The 15196-nt window shown below is 41.4% G+C and overlaps 3 protein-coding genes across 4 annotated transcripts; 1 reads left to right on the forward strand and 2 right to left on the reverse strand.

The window, feature by feature from the left end:
• The first annotated feature begins 639 nt into the window (after positions 1 to 639).
• LOC135644715 (biotin--protein ligase 2-like) lies at positions 640 to 9903 on the forward strand. 2 transcript variants are annotated; one of them, XM_065162573.1, is made up of 10 exons: positions 645 to 760; positions 860 to 1353; positions 1453 to 1514; positions 1618 to 1766; positions 1900 to 2020; positions 2296 to 2451; positions 3675 to 3720; positions 8686 to 8755; positions 8825 to 8901; positions 9553 to 9903. In XM_065162573.1, the coding sequence occupies exons 2-10, from the start codon at positions 875 to 877 to the stop codon at positions 9593 to 9595; spliced, it is 1203 nt and encodes a 400-aa protein (XP_065018645.1). In that variant the 5' UTR covers positions 645 to 760; positions 860 to 874; the 3' UTR covers positions 9596 to 9903. The 2 variants fall into 2 exon arrangements, with proteins under 2 accessions (XP_065018646.1, XP_065018645.1); XM_065162574.1 differs by lacking the exon at positions 2296 to 2451 and having other exon boundaries at positions 640 to 760.
• A 659-nt stretch (positions 9904 to 10562) lies between these two features.
• Positions 10563 to 13638, reverse strand: LOC103995617 (tubulin beta chain). Its single transcript, XM_009416240.3, has 3 exons — positions 13141 to 13638; positions 11959 to 12228; positions 10563 to 11370 (listed from the first exon to the last, which is right to left on the reverse strand). Exons 1-3 carry the CDS (start codon positions 13532 to 13534, stop codon positions 10700 to 10702), a joined length of 1335 nt encoding a protein of 444 aa, XP_009414515.1. The 5' UTR covers positions 13535 to 13638; the 3' UTR covers positions 10563 to 10699.
• Positions 13639 to 14037: 399 nt separating this feature from the next.
• On the reverse strand, positions 14038 to 14944 carry LOC135644730 (putative germin-like protein 2-1). The gene is made up of 2 exons (XM_065162599.1): positions 14755 to 14944; positions 14038 to 14667 (listed from the first exon to the last, which is right to left on the reverse strand). Exons 1-2 carry the CDS (start codon positions 14870 to 14872, stop codon positions 14132 to 14134), a joined length of 654 nt encoding a protein of 217 aa, XP_065018671.1. The 5' UTR covers positions 14873 to 14944; the 3' UTR covers positions 14038 to 14131.
• Between the last annotated feature and the right edge of the window lie 252 nt (positions 14945 to 15196).

Below are 15196 nucleotides of genomic sequence, written 5' to 3' on the forward strand. Positions count from 1 at the left end.
CTTTCTCTCTTTTTTTTGGGGGTCAAATCATGTCTCTAAAGAAGCCAAGCTGAGTTTAACAAGTCAAACTATTAGGAATAAGGCCACGAATGGCACTCCACCGATTCCCAATCCAAATCTTCTTCTCCTTCAAATGTTCTTCTCGAGTCTAAGCATCTGAAACAGCTTTGAGTCTGATGCTGAACCATCACAACTTGCCAAAGATGCCTGCTTTGGCATGTCCTCGTGGAAGATTTGGTGGCACTCTTTCTCTCCACACTCGAAAGTTTTGACACAGGTGAAACGAGAGCAAGATGAGATTGGGTTTGGTAAGGCCTAACTCACAAGTATTCTCATTGACTCGGGGATTACAGACAATGACCTGCCACCGGCCCTGCTTTGCTGGTAACTCTACACAAGCGGATGCCTGCAGCTGATGCAGAGCACACACATAGATTATGTCATGCACAGTCTCAGCAAATTCATGTTTGAGATCCTGTGATTGAACATAATGTGGCCTGTCACCAACCTTCGTTTGCAGATAACCCCATGGATGCTTGCATCCGATGCAGAGCACTTGATGATAACCGAGTTGAGCTCTCCTCAGCTTCCAACTCTTAGTGTTGGCTCACTACGTCGGACCCTCAGCCGCATGGACAAGCGTGGACGATCGAAGACGAAGCCGCCGCCGGGATTAGAAGGATCGGCTCCGCCGCAGCGGCTGTGGAGGACGCGGTCGATCGAGTTGGCCGGACGGGGAATGCTCTGCTCGTCTGGCTCTGTATGTATGCAATTTTTCATATATAACCCTCTAAATATGTTATTTTTGTTTTTATTCCTCTAATTTTAGATTTAATATATATTTATATCGTACCGTCAGTCGTAACCCGTGAAGATGCCACGTGTCATCGCGGATCCTATCACACTTCGTTCGCTTCAAAGTCTCGGACGCGTCGCGACGCGACCGAACCCGATGCACTCGGCCCTACTCCGCCCTACGGCCGCTGCAGCCGCATTCTGTCGCCTCGGCCTCCGTTCCCTGCCTCCGTCCCGCCGTCCGATCCTCCCCCTGTCCGCCGCCCGGCTCTCGTCCTATTGTGGTGGTGCCATGGACGGCTGCGGCAGCTCCACGGTCCTCGTCCTGGCCGGCAAATCTCCGCAAGAGGACGACCTTGCTCGATTCCTCAAGTCCAGGAGCGACACCCTAAAGCTCCTCGACGAGGAAGCAGGGGAGGTTAGGGTTTTACTCCGCTCCGAGGCGTACCAATCCACTTTCGATCCTCAGTTCTATATGGGCGCCCTCACCGCAAGCCGCTTTGGGCGGCTACTCATCTGGTCCCCGAGGCTTCCCTCCACCCACGACCTTGTTTCAAAGTGAGAACACGGAAAGATCCCGTCTTTTCTTCTGATTCCCATTGCTCGAATCGTTTCTTGGATTTGAAGCCTCATATTTGATTTATGAGTCGTGGATAGGAACTTCGGTGAGCTGCCGGTCGGCACAGTCTGCGTCACGGATGTCCAGATCAAAGGCAGAGGTGTCGATCGAAAAAAATATATGGTTTTTGGTTTCCTCTCTCGGGGTGCGATGAAGTTTTCCTTTCTGATAAAGACCGTATATGTTGTTATTTGGCTCTGAAGGTCGGGCGAAGAATGTGTGGGAGTCGCCCATGGGCTGCCTTCTGTTCTCGTTCACGTTGCAGATGGAAGATGGGCGAAAGCTGCCGCTGTTGCAGTATGTTGTGTCTCTTGCGGTGACTGAGGCAATCAAGGAGTTGTGCCAAACCAATGTGAGCTCTTTCATCCTAATTATTACTCGTCCCCTGTGCCTTCTTGTTATAGTCTCTTTCGGCCTCGTTTTTAGATCGTTCCAAATGTGATCGATATGTGATGGTTTGGTTTGTGAAAAAAATATAATTTCAGGGATTACCACAGCTCGATATTAGAATAAAGTGGCCAAATGATCTTTATCTAAATGGTCTTAAAGTTGGCGGAATCCTTTGCACTTCAACTTACAGATCGAAGCACTTCAATGTTTGTGCTGGTAAACAGGTCTCTTTTTTCCATGTGATGGTGTAGGTTTCCAATACTTTTTATTTCTTTTGACTGCTCTGACCTTCTGAATATAGCAATAATGGATGAAGTTTTAATGGATTGAAAATTTACTTTGATGCTTTTCTCCTCTTTAACAGACTAATTTGATTTACCTGTTTCCTGCTTAGGATTTAAATTTGGATGATGACAACAGCTTAAGCATTTTGTTTGTAACCAGATAGTTTTTCCCTTTGGCTTGATGAATGGATAATTCTATGTTTATAGGTATTGGATTGAACTTGGATAATGAGAAGCCAACTACATGTTTAAATGCAGTACTGCAAGAGATTAACTCAGGTTCACTTTGCTTGAGGAGAGAGGATATACTTGCATCATTTTTCAATAAATTTGAGAATCTCTTTGAGGTTTTTCTAGATCAAGGTAAACTACTACATGATTCTTTCATTTTGTTCTTTTATCTCACTATTAATGATGACAATTGGTCAGTTCCAGATGATCTGTGTTAGTAGGCCCAACCTGAACTTGCTCTAACCCACAAGGGATCAAGGATTCTGGAAGAATGATGGTAACTTGGAATTTGACTGGTTAGGGATAGGTGGATTTGTATTAGACCAGGTTAATTGTCATATCAAGATAAGTTTCTTAATTTGTATGGAGGAAAATTAGGTCGGACTAGTCCAATTCTATTTAAATTTCTATCCGGCTCGAACTTGACTGAGCTCATCAACTTGTAAAAGTTCCTTGAGCTTAAATTTAAGTTTGATCAGATCCATGTTAATCCATCCTCTGTATCAGGATTCTTTACACCTTATCTGAAGTATGTATCTGTTTAAGGTCAATCGTATCACTGCCTTCGTGTTAAAACCAAAGAGTTTAACACAAAGCTTAGTTAGATTGTATTAGAGATGGATTGGCTTACTCGGGTTGTATGTAGCTAAAATAGCTAAAATACAATTTGTAAATAGTTACATAACTCATAGTCGTTCATATTCTAATTTTTTATGGTCTATGCCCTATATTGTCTAATCTTGTTTGGTTTGGTTATACAAGGTCTCGGTTGAATTTATGGTTAACATTATGGAATTAACTTGGTTACCCAATTAGCTTTAACGCTTTTTCTTTTTCTTCATCTGATTATCTGGGTTTAAATACTTCCATTGTATGATTTTGACCCTTCTTAACTCTTGTGCACTTCATGTATTAAATCTATAACCACCAATTTAACGCATAACCCTTAGCTTAGCCTGAGGAATTTGTGGTTGAAACTGGTTGAAACCCATAGAATTGTTTTCAATCATATATCTGCCATCCATTTACTGCTTTTAGTTCTTCTCAGAAATTCATATCACCATGCTTAATTTGAAGGTTCAGTTATAGAGTGAGAACTCCTTTGGATGCATTACAATTTTTTGGCTGGAAGCCAAAGTGGTTACCATGGCTAGCTTTCATGTCATAGATGGTTGACCTTCCAAACTCGGGGGTGATTCTGTAGTGCATCTTGCTTCAACATCATTGCCAATATGTTTTTTCACCCTCCTTAATGAGGCTTCTTTTTTGTGGTTCCTTGCCCTGTTCTTATAACAACAGCTAGTAAGTCAATGTTTAGAAACTTGTAACTGTATCGGGTTTTGTTTTCTTGCCAGGCTTTCAGTCTCTTGAGGAGCTGTACTATAAGACATGGCTTCATAGGTATATTACAATTCCAAAATCATTCTTTTATTTTTATTCATGCACTTGTAAATACTTTAACTTTTTCTTAAACTTCTCTGATTTTCCTCAATAATTTCTTTAAAGCAAGTTTAATGCAGTACATTTTCTTCTTCCTTCTCTTTCTATGAAGATATGTGCAATAAACTTGTATTGGATATACTTAACTTGCAAGGTGTAATGTATCCATCTACTTAATAATTAATTTGAAATGATTTGATTACATAAATGTTTTACTTGGATGATTAAGCTTGGAAATATACTCAAAGTTTTTCTCCCATCATAGCATAATATAAATTCAGAAGTTAGACATGATCCTGTTACCATAGCTTACCTAGATCAACAAGATGATCACTTGCTATCATGAGGCACGACCAACATTTACTACAAAATTTGAATAGCCTACCCGCTGATTGGAAATTGACTAAACATATTATTCCATTTTTCAAAAAAAGTTTAAGAATCTAGATTCCATCCTTCTTGAATTCATATTATTCCTACGTATGATTCTTTTCAGTGATTTAAAATGCGCTAGGCGCCAAGGTGTCATGGACAAAGTTCTAAACAGAATGTTTGATGTAATACTTGTGTATGTCCGTGTCTTTTTGTTTGTTTATGTTTTGCACAGCATGTAGAGGAACGATTGAAGGCTTAACAACCTCATTTTAGTTGAGTTTGATAGCCTTCTTAGGCTTGTAAATAAATATTGTGTCATGTGGACACTTGTGAGAGATATTCGGTCTGTAGTGGACCATTTTGACCCTTTATTGTGTAACCATTCAGAGCTTGTAAAGTCTGTTTGTAATTTGCATTGTCTATGAAGTATTTTTTGGAATGTTTACTTGTGGATCACGAGTGAGACACTTTCTCTAACCCGTTTTCTCTTTTGTAGGTCCTAAGGGACCATGGGAGGTTTCGGGGAGGCTGACTTTTGCGGACGGACACGCAAGGGTGCCGCACGACTTAGGCAAAACCAGCTAAGTCCATGACAGATGGTATTAGAGTGGGACAAGCACTCATAGAAACACTTGGCATGCAAATGTGGGGGACCTAGCGGGGCTGCGTTGAGGGCAATCAGCACACTCGTGACCGTTTGGGGAAAAACGGGCATGGAGATGTAGGGAAAATGAGTCGCTCGGAGGAGCGGGCATCTGAGATTGACATTCAGAGGAATGGCCAATCCTTTGCGCAAGAGGCACCACGAGAACAAGCAAGCTTGGAAGAATGCGGAGTGCACAAAGGTTGGGATGGCTGAGTTCGAGCTACGGCTCGACGTTGACAATGATACTTGATGGTGCTCAAGGCAAGCGAGGCGCTTGGTAAAGGATGAGACCATGCAAGGTGGAATGAGTTGCTCATCGACCGAAAGAGTTGTGCAAAGCTCACAGAGGTGAGGGGAATTGCTAACTCGAAGAATTCGGTACTCATGCATGGGCTTATATATGGACGATAGAAGCGTAGAGAGATGTTGCTCCAACGGGACAGTTATCCAGGAGGGGTAGATCCCGGTTCTCCAGAGGTAGAATCATGTGTAACAGACCGCATATGTTGAGGAGAAGTACCTCAAAAACAATAACTCCATGAAGCTCAATGGATCGAGTGAGCGGCGAGGAGTCATCGCATGATCTCACTTGAGAGAATGCATTGGTGGATACATTGCGAGATCAAGTGGGGGAGCGACCCAAAGCAACACAAATAAAGGCACACTTGGAGTCGATATAGAGATCGGACTAAAGGGAGGGCTACTCAGTGGAGTAGGCGGCAAGGTTGATGGAGAAGACGGTACAATCCCAGAGGCGACCAAAACTATTAGAAACTTACTTCAAGTTGGGGTAAAAACTTTCTGCATTCCAGAAGTTCTATGGCATTGAGAAGGTGAATCACAGTAGCTAACTCAACGCAAGGAGTGCAAACACTTCGAGTGCTTCAGAAGTGTGAGCAAAGAGCAGGCGAAGGCCAGTAACCAGCTCGATGCATGGAATATAACCCTTGAGGAGGCGGGCGAAGTCAAGTAACCATTGTCTTCTCAACTCTTAAGAGAATGGGCGAAACCGAGTACCCCAATTCTCTTATCTATCCAACAGAGGAGCTCTGCATAGGTTCAAAGACCCTTCAAAGATATTAGAAGACAATAGTTGTCAAATCCTCACCAATGGTGATCAGTGCTACTGAGAGTAGATTATCCGCTTCATTTCCCAACAGAATGCCAATCGAAAGCGGAAGTGATGCGAATCTACTTGGAAGTGACAACTAAGTGAAAGAAGAGTCGATGAACAAATTTTGTGGAGGAATGACCCAAAACTTCAGAAGTTTGCGAGGCGATGCTCGTTAAAGCTCCAACAAGCATCCACCCAGTTCAAGCAACATGAGGCATTTGAGAGACTGGCGCATAGTAAGGATGGTTTTTTCCTTTATCTGGAGGATCCGCAGGAACCAACAGGGATCAACACAACTCAGCCAACCCCACACTAGAGTCAGTCATTGGCGAGTTGAAGCAGCATGGCGGATCAAAGGTTCCGACTACTCAAAAATAACAGCGGAGAGCAATTGGGAGTCAAAAGACGCATTGCAGCTGGAGCAAAAGATTGAAGACTCAGTAAAGGCGAGGAGTTGCAGTGTCGGCAAAGGCTTCGACGAGGACGTCGAAGGAATAAGTGGGGGAGAATGTCACGAACAAAGTTCTAAACAGGATATTTGATTTAATACTTATGTATGTCCGTGTCTTTCTATTTATTCATGCTTTGCACAGCATGTAGAGGAACGGTTGTATGCTTAACAACTCCATTTTAGTTGGGTTTGGTGGTCTTCTTAGGCTTGTAAATAAATGTTGTGTTATGTGGACACTTGTGAGAGATATTCGGTCTGTAGTGGATCATTTTGACCCTTTGTTGTGTAACTGTTCAGAGCTTTTAAAATCTGTTTGTAATTTGCATTGTATATGAAGTGTTTCCTGGAATGTTTGCTTGTCGATCCCGAGTGAAGCGCTTTCTCTAACCTGTTTTCTCTTTTGTAGGTCCTAAGGGACCATGGGAGGTTTCTGGGAGGTTGACTTTTGCGGACGGACACGCAAGGGTGCCGCACGACTTAGGCAAAACCAGCTAAGTCCGTGACAAAAGTTCCAAAACGCCCGAGGCACTAGGTGCTCGCCTGAGCGAAGCAAGGCATTCTAAAATATTAAAATATAAAAAATATATAATATTATTAATATATTAAATAAAGATTATTTTGTATAGTAATTAATAATATATTATTAATAGTATATTATTTACTGTTAATAATAGTTAGAAGAGAATAGTATAATTGTTAAAAGGGATAAAAAATATCACCTAGTGAAACCGATAGTGAGAAGTTAGAACTCAGAAGAGAAGCAACGGTGAGAAGCAACGGACAATAGCCGTGGTAGCGAACAGCAGCGGCAGCAGTAGAGTCGTGGACAGCAGTAGTGGAAGTTGAGGAGACTCAATCAACGACAGAGGAAGACTCAAAGGCAGCGAGAGAAATTGTTGGCGATGGAGACAGAGGGAGAAATCGTTGACGGCGGATGTAGAGGGAGAAATCGTCGGCAGCGGAGGCAAAGGGAGAAAGCGCATGCTAGGTTGGTAGTTGGGGTCGCGCGCAGGTTTTGAGGTAATTGTGTGCGTTAGTTGGTTTAATCGAACCAACTAACGCACATTTAACCAAACCCGGTTGCCTTATATCAACGGGGCGCTCGCCTGAAGCACCTAGTGCTTGGGCTTAGGCGAACACCTAGGCAACGCCTTATTGAAGCGCATCGCCTAACCCTTATATGAGGTGCTCGAGCCTCGCCTCGCACGAGCACCTAGGCAAGCACCCGAGCGCCTTTTATATCATTGATTCTTATCACAGTATTCAAGATGGACCTCGGAGACCCAAAAATAATTTAGACCAATTATAAGGACATTCATCTAAGAAGTAGTTTTACGCATCTTCATAAGTCTAGTAAAAAAAAAAACTCATTTGTTTGTGGAGTCATTTAAATTCCTTTGTTAGTGTACATTTTTTCACATTTCCACATCTGTGAAAACAGAGTTAGCATCTGCTTATGACTTTTTTTTTATAATTATATTGTTCAAGGACCAAATGGTTATTGTGGTTATTGAAACCAAAACTTGAATTTGATATATATTTTTTCTTTCATAACTGATGGTTTGGTCTTGGTGATAGCTTAGGTTGCGATGACAGAACAAATCCTAGAAGTTTCATCTCATTGAGAAAGTCACATAAGTGTAGGAGCAAGGGAATGTATAGGGAACTCAGTTTTTATTGGCTTGGAGCACTCTTACCACTAAGTAGGCTCTGTCATGATCACAAGACAATTTCTTGTTACAAAAGACCCTTCAGAGAGCTTTATTGCTTCAACTAAACGTGCTTAGATAGGTGACTTGTGAGTTGCAAATTGCAACGAGTGGTTTCACTGAGCAATCTGATATTCAGTTCTGTAGGTTTGGTGTTAATAACTTTTTTTCATTGCAGAATTAACATAAGTGGCTAGTTATATGGTTAGACATGGCAAATGTCCAACTACAGAAAAAACACATTGCACATGATGATGGATCTTCAAGTAACAATGACATGGCAATCATTACATTTTGTTGTTTGTTTCACAGGAAATGAGTGTTTGATCTCTTAGCTACATCAAAGTGATGTTCCAGAAGGGAGACACATTATAATTAACCAGATTAGTTACTTGAAGTTGTCCACTTATATAATTGACATTCCACAATGAAATAAACCCTTACCTGACTAGCATGACAATGCAGACAAGAAATTAATGGGTGAAGAACTTGGCATTGATTTTCTCTTTGTTCTTTGTCTTTCTATGTGTACACATTTTCGACAACCTCTTATCTGCTTTCTTTTCCATTCACACGCTTTTGTTGGTATCATTGCATATAATCTGATAAGCTCTTATGTTTAAAAATGCAGTGGTCAGAAGGTTGTCATAGAAGAAAAACAAGAGGGACAACCTGAGGAAAGCATTATAGTTACAGTTCAGGTAAATTTTGCAATTGTGAAATTCTGAAATAACTGTTCTAGCTTATCTAATTTGGCTTATTCTACACAGGGATTAACATCCTCAGGATATTTATTAGCTGTTGGTGAGGACGATAAGAGTTATGAACTCCATCCTGATGGCAATAGGTATATTCTGTGTCATCTTACATCTTTAACAAATGATAAATACCATTCTATGCTTATGCTGAGTACAGATGCAGCAATCGTCTGTGTCCTCTTTAAATCTTTGACAAACGGTACAGACTATGTTATCCTACATGGTCTAATTAAAGAGGCAGCATGCCTGCCCTCAATTGTGAAGTATTTCTGTTGTTTATGAGTTTCTTTTTGTGAAAGATATCTGAGCATCAAATCCGTGGAAGGAATTGAATCTCTCATCATCTTGATGCATGATTTAAAAACTTGTTAACTTGAAACTTAGCCAATGTAACTCCAACCAAATTTTTGGTTTTAAGTTGGTGCCATACTCGGTTGCCTGAAACTTGGAGTCGAACTCAATCGACTCATAAATTTCTTGATAGACATGAGCTATAGAACTCATTGATGGCTAACATCACAAAACTATTGTTTTTTAAATGATTTAAACATTACTTTGCTTGCCTTGTCTGATAGTCAACTAAAATTTGATACATCTATTTGAGTTACTTTTCTCACTTTATATATATATATATATATATATATATATATATATATATATATATATATATATATCCTTGTATTTGTTTATAGTCATTATATAGAATTGTGAGTGTTTACCTGCCTATTTGATGCATGCAGCTTTGACTTCTTCAAAGGACTGGTTAGGAGAAGGTTGGAGTGAAGACTAAGAAATTGTGCAGGCAGCAAACAGCACTAGCGGATGTGAGAATTTTGGTGCTTAACCTTCTCAATAAATTACAAATACTCTTAGTAATTAAAGATATGACTTGACAAAAGACTCGTGTAATCAATCAATCTCAAGTAGTTGAAACATTATGTTTTTTTTTTTTAATTATTGTTGTTGTTGTTGTATGTTCGTCAATAAACTAATCAAATAATTGAACTGATTTCAGAAGTTTATACAGTGACAAGTCATTCTTGTCCATCGAAATCTTGTTAAATTGTATAGAATAACAAATTATTGTCTTCTATTTGGTGTTGGTGGGTGATGAACACTGGAATACCAGTGGGTTATCATCATGTATCGTTTTCTCATCTATACAATGTTTGAATGTGTGCAATTTTTTCCACTTAAGTTTATGTTTCCTACTTGTTATCCATGAAGATAATAGATAGATACATACATTGGAAAATCGATTGGAACTTAGAAAGAAATATACAACAATAAATAAATACTTTTAGTTTGTCGTAATTGAGCTATAGATGTATTTAAATTTTTATTTATAGGTTCTAATAAAAATCTGTTTTTAGGTCTATCTCTCCTAACACAATTAATATTAGTTATCTTTAATCTTTTAATTATAGTATTTTTTATGTCTCTTTATCACATGTTTATTATGTTTATGAATAAAAAATAATTTATTTTATTTGTTTATGTACTCCATAAATCCATCTTAACAGTACTTATTTTAATATGTATTATTTCTTAATTAGCACAACATTAAGAATTGACATGTAGAATTTTTCATTCGATTTAAACGATAACCGATGACATCAATCCCTCTTCAATTTAATCCTCTTCTTTATATTATAAAGAATGCTTTCATCAATCTCTTTTTATCTTATTGAATAAATCATTTATAAAATCTAAAACTTCAATTCATCACAGGAAAAAAAAAAACAAGTGATACTAACAAAACAACCGACACAATTTTGGATAGGGCAATGTGCATCATAAACAACATGCAGATAGTGAGATTTCACATGGACCATACAGGTTTAACAAGTAGCAACGTGAAGAAATCAACAGGCACAAGTACCCCTCTCAAGCTGCCTCTTCCTCTTCCTCGTACTCTTCCTCCTCGTCGTCTGCTGTTGCATCCTGGTATTGTTGGTACTCGGCAACCAGATCGTTCATGTTACTCTCGGCCTCTGTAAATTCCATCTCATCCATGCCTTCGCCGGTGTACCAGTGCAAGAAAGCCTTCCGCCTGAACATGGCCGTGAACTGCTCACTCACTCTCCTGAACATCTCCTGGATGGAGGTTGAGTTGCCAATGAAAGTGGAAGCCATCTTAAGCCCCTCGGGAGGACTGTCGCATACGCTGGATTTGACGTTGTTGGGAATCCACTCGACAAAGTAGGATGAGTTCTTATTCTGAACATTTATCATCTGCTCATCGACTTCCTTAGTGCTCATCTTACCTCGGAACATGGCTGAGGCAGTAAGGTACCTGCCATGGCGGGGGTCGGCGGCACACATCATGTTCTTGGCATCCCACATTTGTTGGGTCAACTCGGGAACTGTGAGGGCACAGTACTGCTGGGAGCCTCGTGATGTCAATGGTGCAAATCCTACCATGAAGAAGTGGAGGCGAGGGAAGGGAATAAGATTCACCGCAAGCTTCCGGAGGTCAGAATTAAGCTGGCCAGGGAAGCGAAGGCAGCATGTCACACCGCTCATGGTGGCAGAGATCAGATGATTAAGATCGCCAACTGAAATGCAAAGATTAAATAAATAAGAACTGAAGATTAGCACAAGAGAAACCAAGATTAAATGAAAAGGTTACAGTTCTTGTGACCATTACTAGTGCTGCCACACATCAAAACCCTTTAACTTTGGAAAAGCATATAGGCATAATTTAGAAAGAAAAAAAAAAGGAAATATGGAAAAGCATACATAGCAATTCCATTGTCCACAGTAGAAACGAAAGCAGCAGTCATAGAACAGAGATGCACAGGCCATAAAGGTAGGTGAGATAGATGTAAAGATCTTAACTGTGATAAGAAATAACCTGAAGAATTTCAGAAAATTAAACATGATTATGTTATGTGCTAAAATTACGTTAGAGAAATCGATAAATGAATCAAGCCATGCTTAAGATCTACCAGATGGATCAGAACAGAAAACAGAGGAAAGAGCAAATAGGCTTTTGTATATGCAACAATAAAAGCAACAGCAGACGTGCGTGTTAAGAATGTAAACATTCAGAAATGTAAGTAAATGGTATTAAAGATGGATGTCGACGGTCATAGCATCTGATTATAATGAAAGAGCTGTTCTCGTTGATAGGGTTTACTTACAAGTAGGAGTTGCAAGCTTCAGAGTGCGAAAGCAGATGTCATAGAGTGCCTCGTTGTCCAGGACCATACATTCATCAGCATTCTCAACAAGTTGATGAACGGACAGTGTGGCATTGTATGGTTCCACCACGGTATCTGATACCTTAGGTGATGGAAAAACAGAGAATGTTAGCATCATCCTGTCTGGGTACTCCTCTCTGATCTTAGAGATAAGAAGGGTGCCCATTCCGGAACCCGTTCCTCCTCCCAAAGAATGGCATACTTGGAATCCTTCAGACCAAAAGGGAACAAAATCAGAAATTTTACATGCAGCTATAAACAAATCAGGTGGAACACAGTAAAACATGAACTAATTTTTCAGAATTACATAAGACACTTCACTCATTTGGCAGCAAATCTTGGTAGAAAGATGGAGAAACATGGATAGAACCAATTTTTATCCGGAATCCCTTTGCCCTTCTCTCCAGAAGTGGAGAGATTTGGAGAGGCAGGAAGAACATTAAGTGATAGCTTCTCTTTTTGCTGATCCAAACCAAGTTAACTTTTCTCTTTTAATTTCTCTTCTGCCCTTGCCTTCTCTTCTATTCCCTTTTTCTCCACTTATTTATTCTCTTCTCCTTTGGTTACTATCCAAACAGATATCCAACTACTTTGATGCATTTCCAGACTCAAAAATAAAATATTTTTAGCTCTTCTAATTTGATATAAGATACTACCACTACAACAACAAGGTCACAACTACTTGGATTCGGCTAATTTGTTACAAATGAAAAGGAAAAAGATGCTTGACGATTCATAGATACAAACATCTATTTGCACATGTTATTAAGACAAAATACATTAGACTACAAATATGTCAAAGACATATATTATTTCAAATATACTTAAAACTTTCTTTTCTCTCTTCTCCTTTCAGGAAAATCTACTTGAGCAAGAAAAGAAGATTGAATAGGGTAAAGCCTGTCGGCACCAAGATGGCTACATGATTGTGAAAGAAAACAAGAAAATTCATTTAGTTTCAGTAAACAAACTTGAATCGTAGGTAATAAATTCCCAAAGTAATTCTCAAAATCAAGAAATAGAAAACCTAATTAGTCTCATTTCTACTCTTTACAAATATCAAAGCAATAAAGAAAAATGTCGAACATTACGAACAAAATATAAGTACAAAAATGAAAGTACCTTGCAAGCAATCGCAGTTCTCCGCCTCCTTGCGGACGACATCAAGGACAGCATCGATGAGCTCGGCGCCCTCGGTGTAGTGCCCTTTGGCCCAGTTGTTTCCGGCCCCGGACTGGCCGAAGACGAAGTTGTCGGGCCTAAAGATCTTGCCCACGGGACCGGATCTGATGGAGTCCATGGTGCCGGGCTCGAGATCCATAAGGACGGCGCGGGGGACGTACCGGCCGCCGTTTGCCTCGTTGTAGTATACATTGATCCGCTCGAGCTGGAGGCCGGAGTCGCCCGTGCAATTACCGGTGCTGTCGATGCCGTGCTCCTCGCAGATCACCTCCCAGAACTTAGCACCGATCTGGTTACCGCATTGGCCACCCTGTATGTGCAGGATCTCCCTCATACTCACCTGCCGGAGATCCCAAGGTCGCTAAGTTTAGGGTTCGGAGCGACGGCGAAGGGAAGAGAGGCGAAGAGGAGAAGTAGGCGGAGAAGACGAATGGGATCGGAGACTCACAACCGCCCCTATTTATACCCGAGTTAGTCGTGCTTACCGATTATTTAGGAATTATTTTTAGGAGAAATGGTTCACTTCGCAGAATGTGATACAACTTAAGCTACGAATCACGATTTAGACGCACATCCTTCCGTCGCGACGTAACTCGGACGATGTACGCAACGGCGTCAATCGCCGTTCACAGAACGAGGATGTTAACGACCACCTGGCTCCGGTTTGGCGCGGGAAAAAAACGCTCTTTCGCCTTTGTAACACAGCGATATATGGCGTGCGAACCCGTTATGGACTCTTCGGTAAATCCCGGTTTCCAAGTTTGACTTGTCGATGCCAAGAACAGTGAACTCGGCATCGGATGTCATGATCTACACACATCACAGTTATATCTGTCGTTGGATGAAGCAGTAGGTGACGTTTGATTATTAAGGTCAACACACACACACACACAAGACAAACAAATAGAATTCTCTAGCTAGTTTGTGGTTCCTAGAAATGAGCCTGAATCCGATCTATGATCTTCTTGTCCACCTGAAAGGCCTTAGCGAGGATATCATCCGAGATGGCTGGTTTGGACCCGAAGACGGAATTGGCGATGGTGATCACCCCCGGATTTTGGCTGCTGAGACCGGAGAGTGCGACGGCCTTGCTGGTGCCGTAGTTGAACTGGAAGTGGATGAGGCCTTGGGGGAACACAAACACATCACCCTTGCGAAGCACTTTGGTGACGAGCCTGTTGTCGGGGTTGGAGGTGACGAAGCCGACGTAGAGCGAGCCTTCCAACACCGTTTGGATCTCCGTCGCCCGGGGATGGATGTGAGGAGGGTTAAGGCCAAACGGCGCGTAGTCCACCCGGGCCATGGAGATGCCGAGGGTGTTGAGGCCGGGAATTCGGTTCACGTTTAGGAGCGTCACGTTGGAGCCGACTTTGTTGGTGGTGTCGCGAGGCTCGTCGAGACCGGAGAAGAAGAAGTCCTCGGCCTTGACGAGCTTCGGATCCTTGCAGACAAATCCGTTGACGAACACTGCATGGGTCGAAGCAGGAATCAACATCACGATCCATGATAATAATCAACCCGATCACAGGTACATTAGATAAGCTGTTAGTATACCATTGGACGTGTTATCTGCGACACACAGGTCTTGGAGAGCACCGGGATCACGGGCCATGGTTGGGGAAGAAGCCAAAGCAAGGAGAGCAGCGAGGAGGAGGGCGTAGGCTGCAGCCATGTCTTTGAATTGTTCCGCTACGTAACGAGAGCAAGGAAGTAAAGAGAGGAAAGGATCACGAGAGCTTTTGTCGTTGGATGCAGATAGCATGAGCAGATGGATACATGTATATATATCACATCGGAAGAGTTGACGCTTTCCCGTTGAACAGGAAATGATAGGCGGCAGCTGCAAGAAGGAGTCGATCGCAAGTGATATATACTAGTAATAATAATCAAATGTTTGATGCAGTCCATCCTCTGCTTCACCACGTAACATCATATGCACGCGGAATTATTGATAGCAGCACCAAAGAGAAAGAATGTTACGCTGTGACTGCATCAA

Source organism: Musa acuminata, chromosome BXJ3-8 (assembly GCF_036884655.1).
Source record: "Musa acuminata AAA Group cultivar baxijiao chromosome BXJ3-8, Cavendish_Baxijiao_AAA, whole genome shotgun sequence".
Taxonomy (NCBI): domain Eukaryota; kingdom Viridiplantae; phylum Streptophyta; class Magnoliopsida; order Zingiberales; family Musaceae; genus Musa; species Musa acuminata.

Excerpts from the sequence above, each read along its gene's own strand:
- LOC135644715 (XM_065162573.1), top strand. The coding sequence starts at position 875 with ATGCCACGTGTCATCGCGGATCCTATCACACTTCGTTCGCTTCAAAGT. Across the intron at positions 1,767-1,899 it reads AGGAGTTGTGCCAAACCAAT|GGATTACCACAGCTCGATAT; the intron begins GTGAGCTCTTTC and ends ATATAATTTCAG. Across the intron at positions 8,756-8,824 it reads GCATTATAGTTACAGTTCAG|GGATTAACATCCTCAGGATA; the intron begins GTAAATTTTGCA and ends TATTCTACACAG.
- LOC103995617 (XM_009416240.3), bottom strand. The coding sequence starts at position 13,534 with ATGAGGGAGATCCTGCACATACAGGGTGGCCAATGCGGTAACCAGATC. Across the intron at positions 12,229-13,140 it reads GAACTGCGATTGCTTGCAAG|GATTCCAAGTATGCCATTCT; the intron begins GTACTTTCATTT and ends TTTGGTCTGAAG. Across the intron at positions 11,371-11,958 it reads GAAGCTTGCAACTCCTACTT|TTGGCGATCTTAATCATCTG; the intron begins GTAAGTAAACCC and ends TTTGCATTTCAG.
- LOC135644730 (XM_065162599.1), bottom strand. The coding sequence starts at position 14,872 with ATGGCTGCAGCCTACGCCCTCCTCCTCGCTGCTCTCCTTGCTTTGGCT. Across the intron at positions 14,668-14,754 it reads CGCAGATAACACGTCCAATG|TGTTCGTCAACGGATTTGTC; the intron begins GTATACTAACAG and ends CGACCCATGCAG.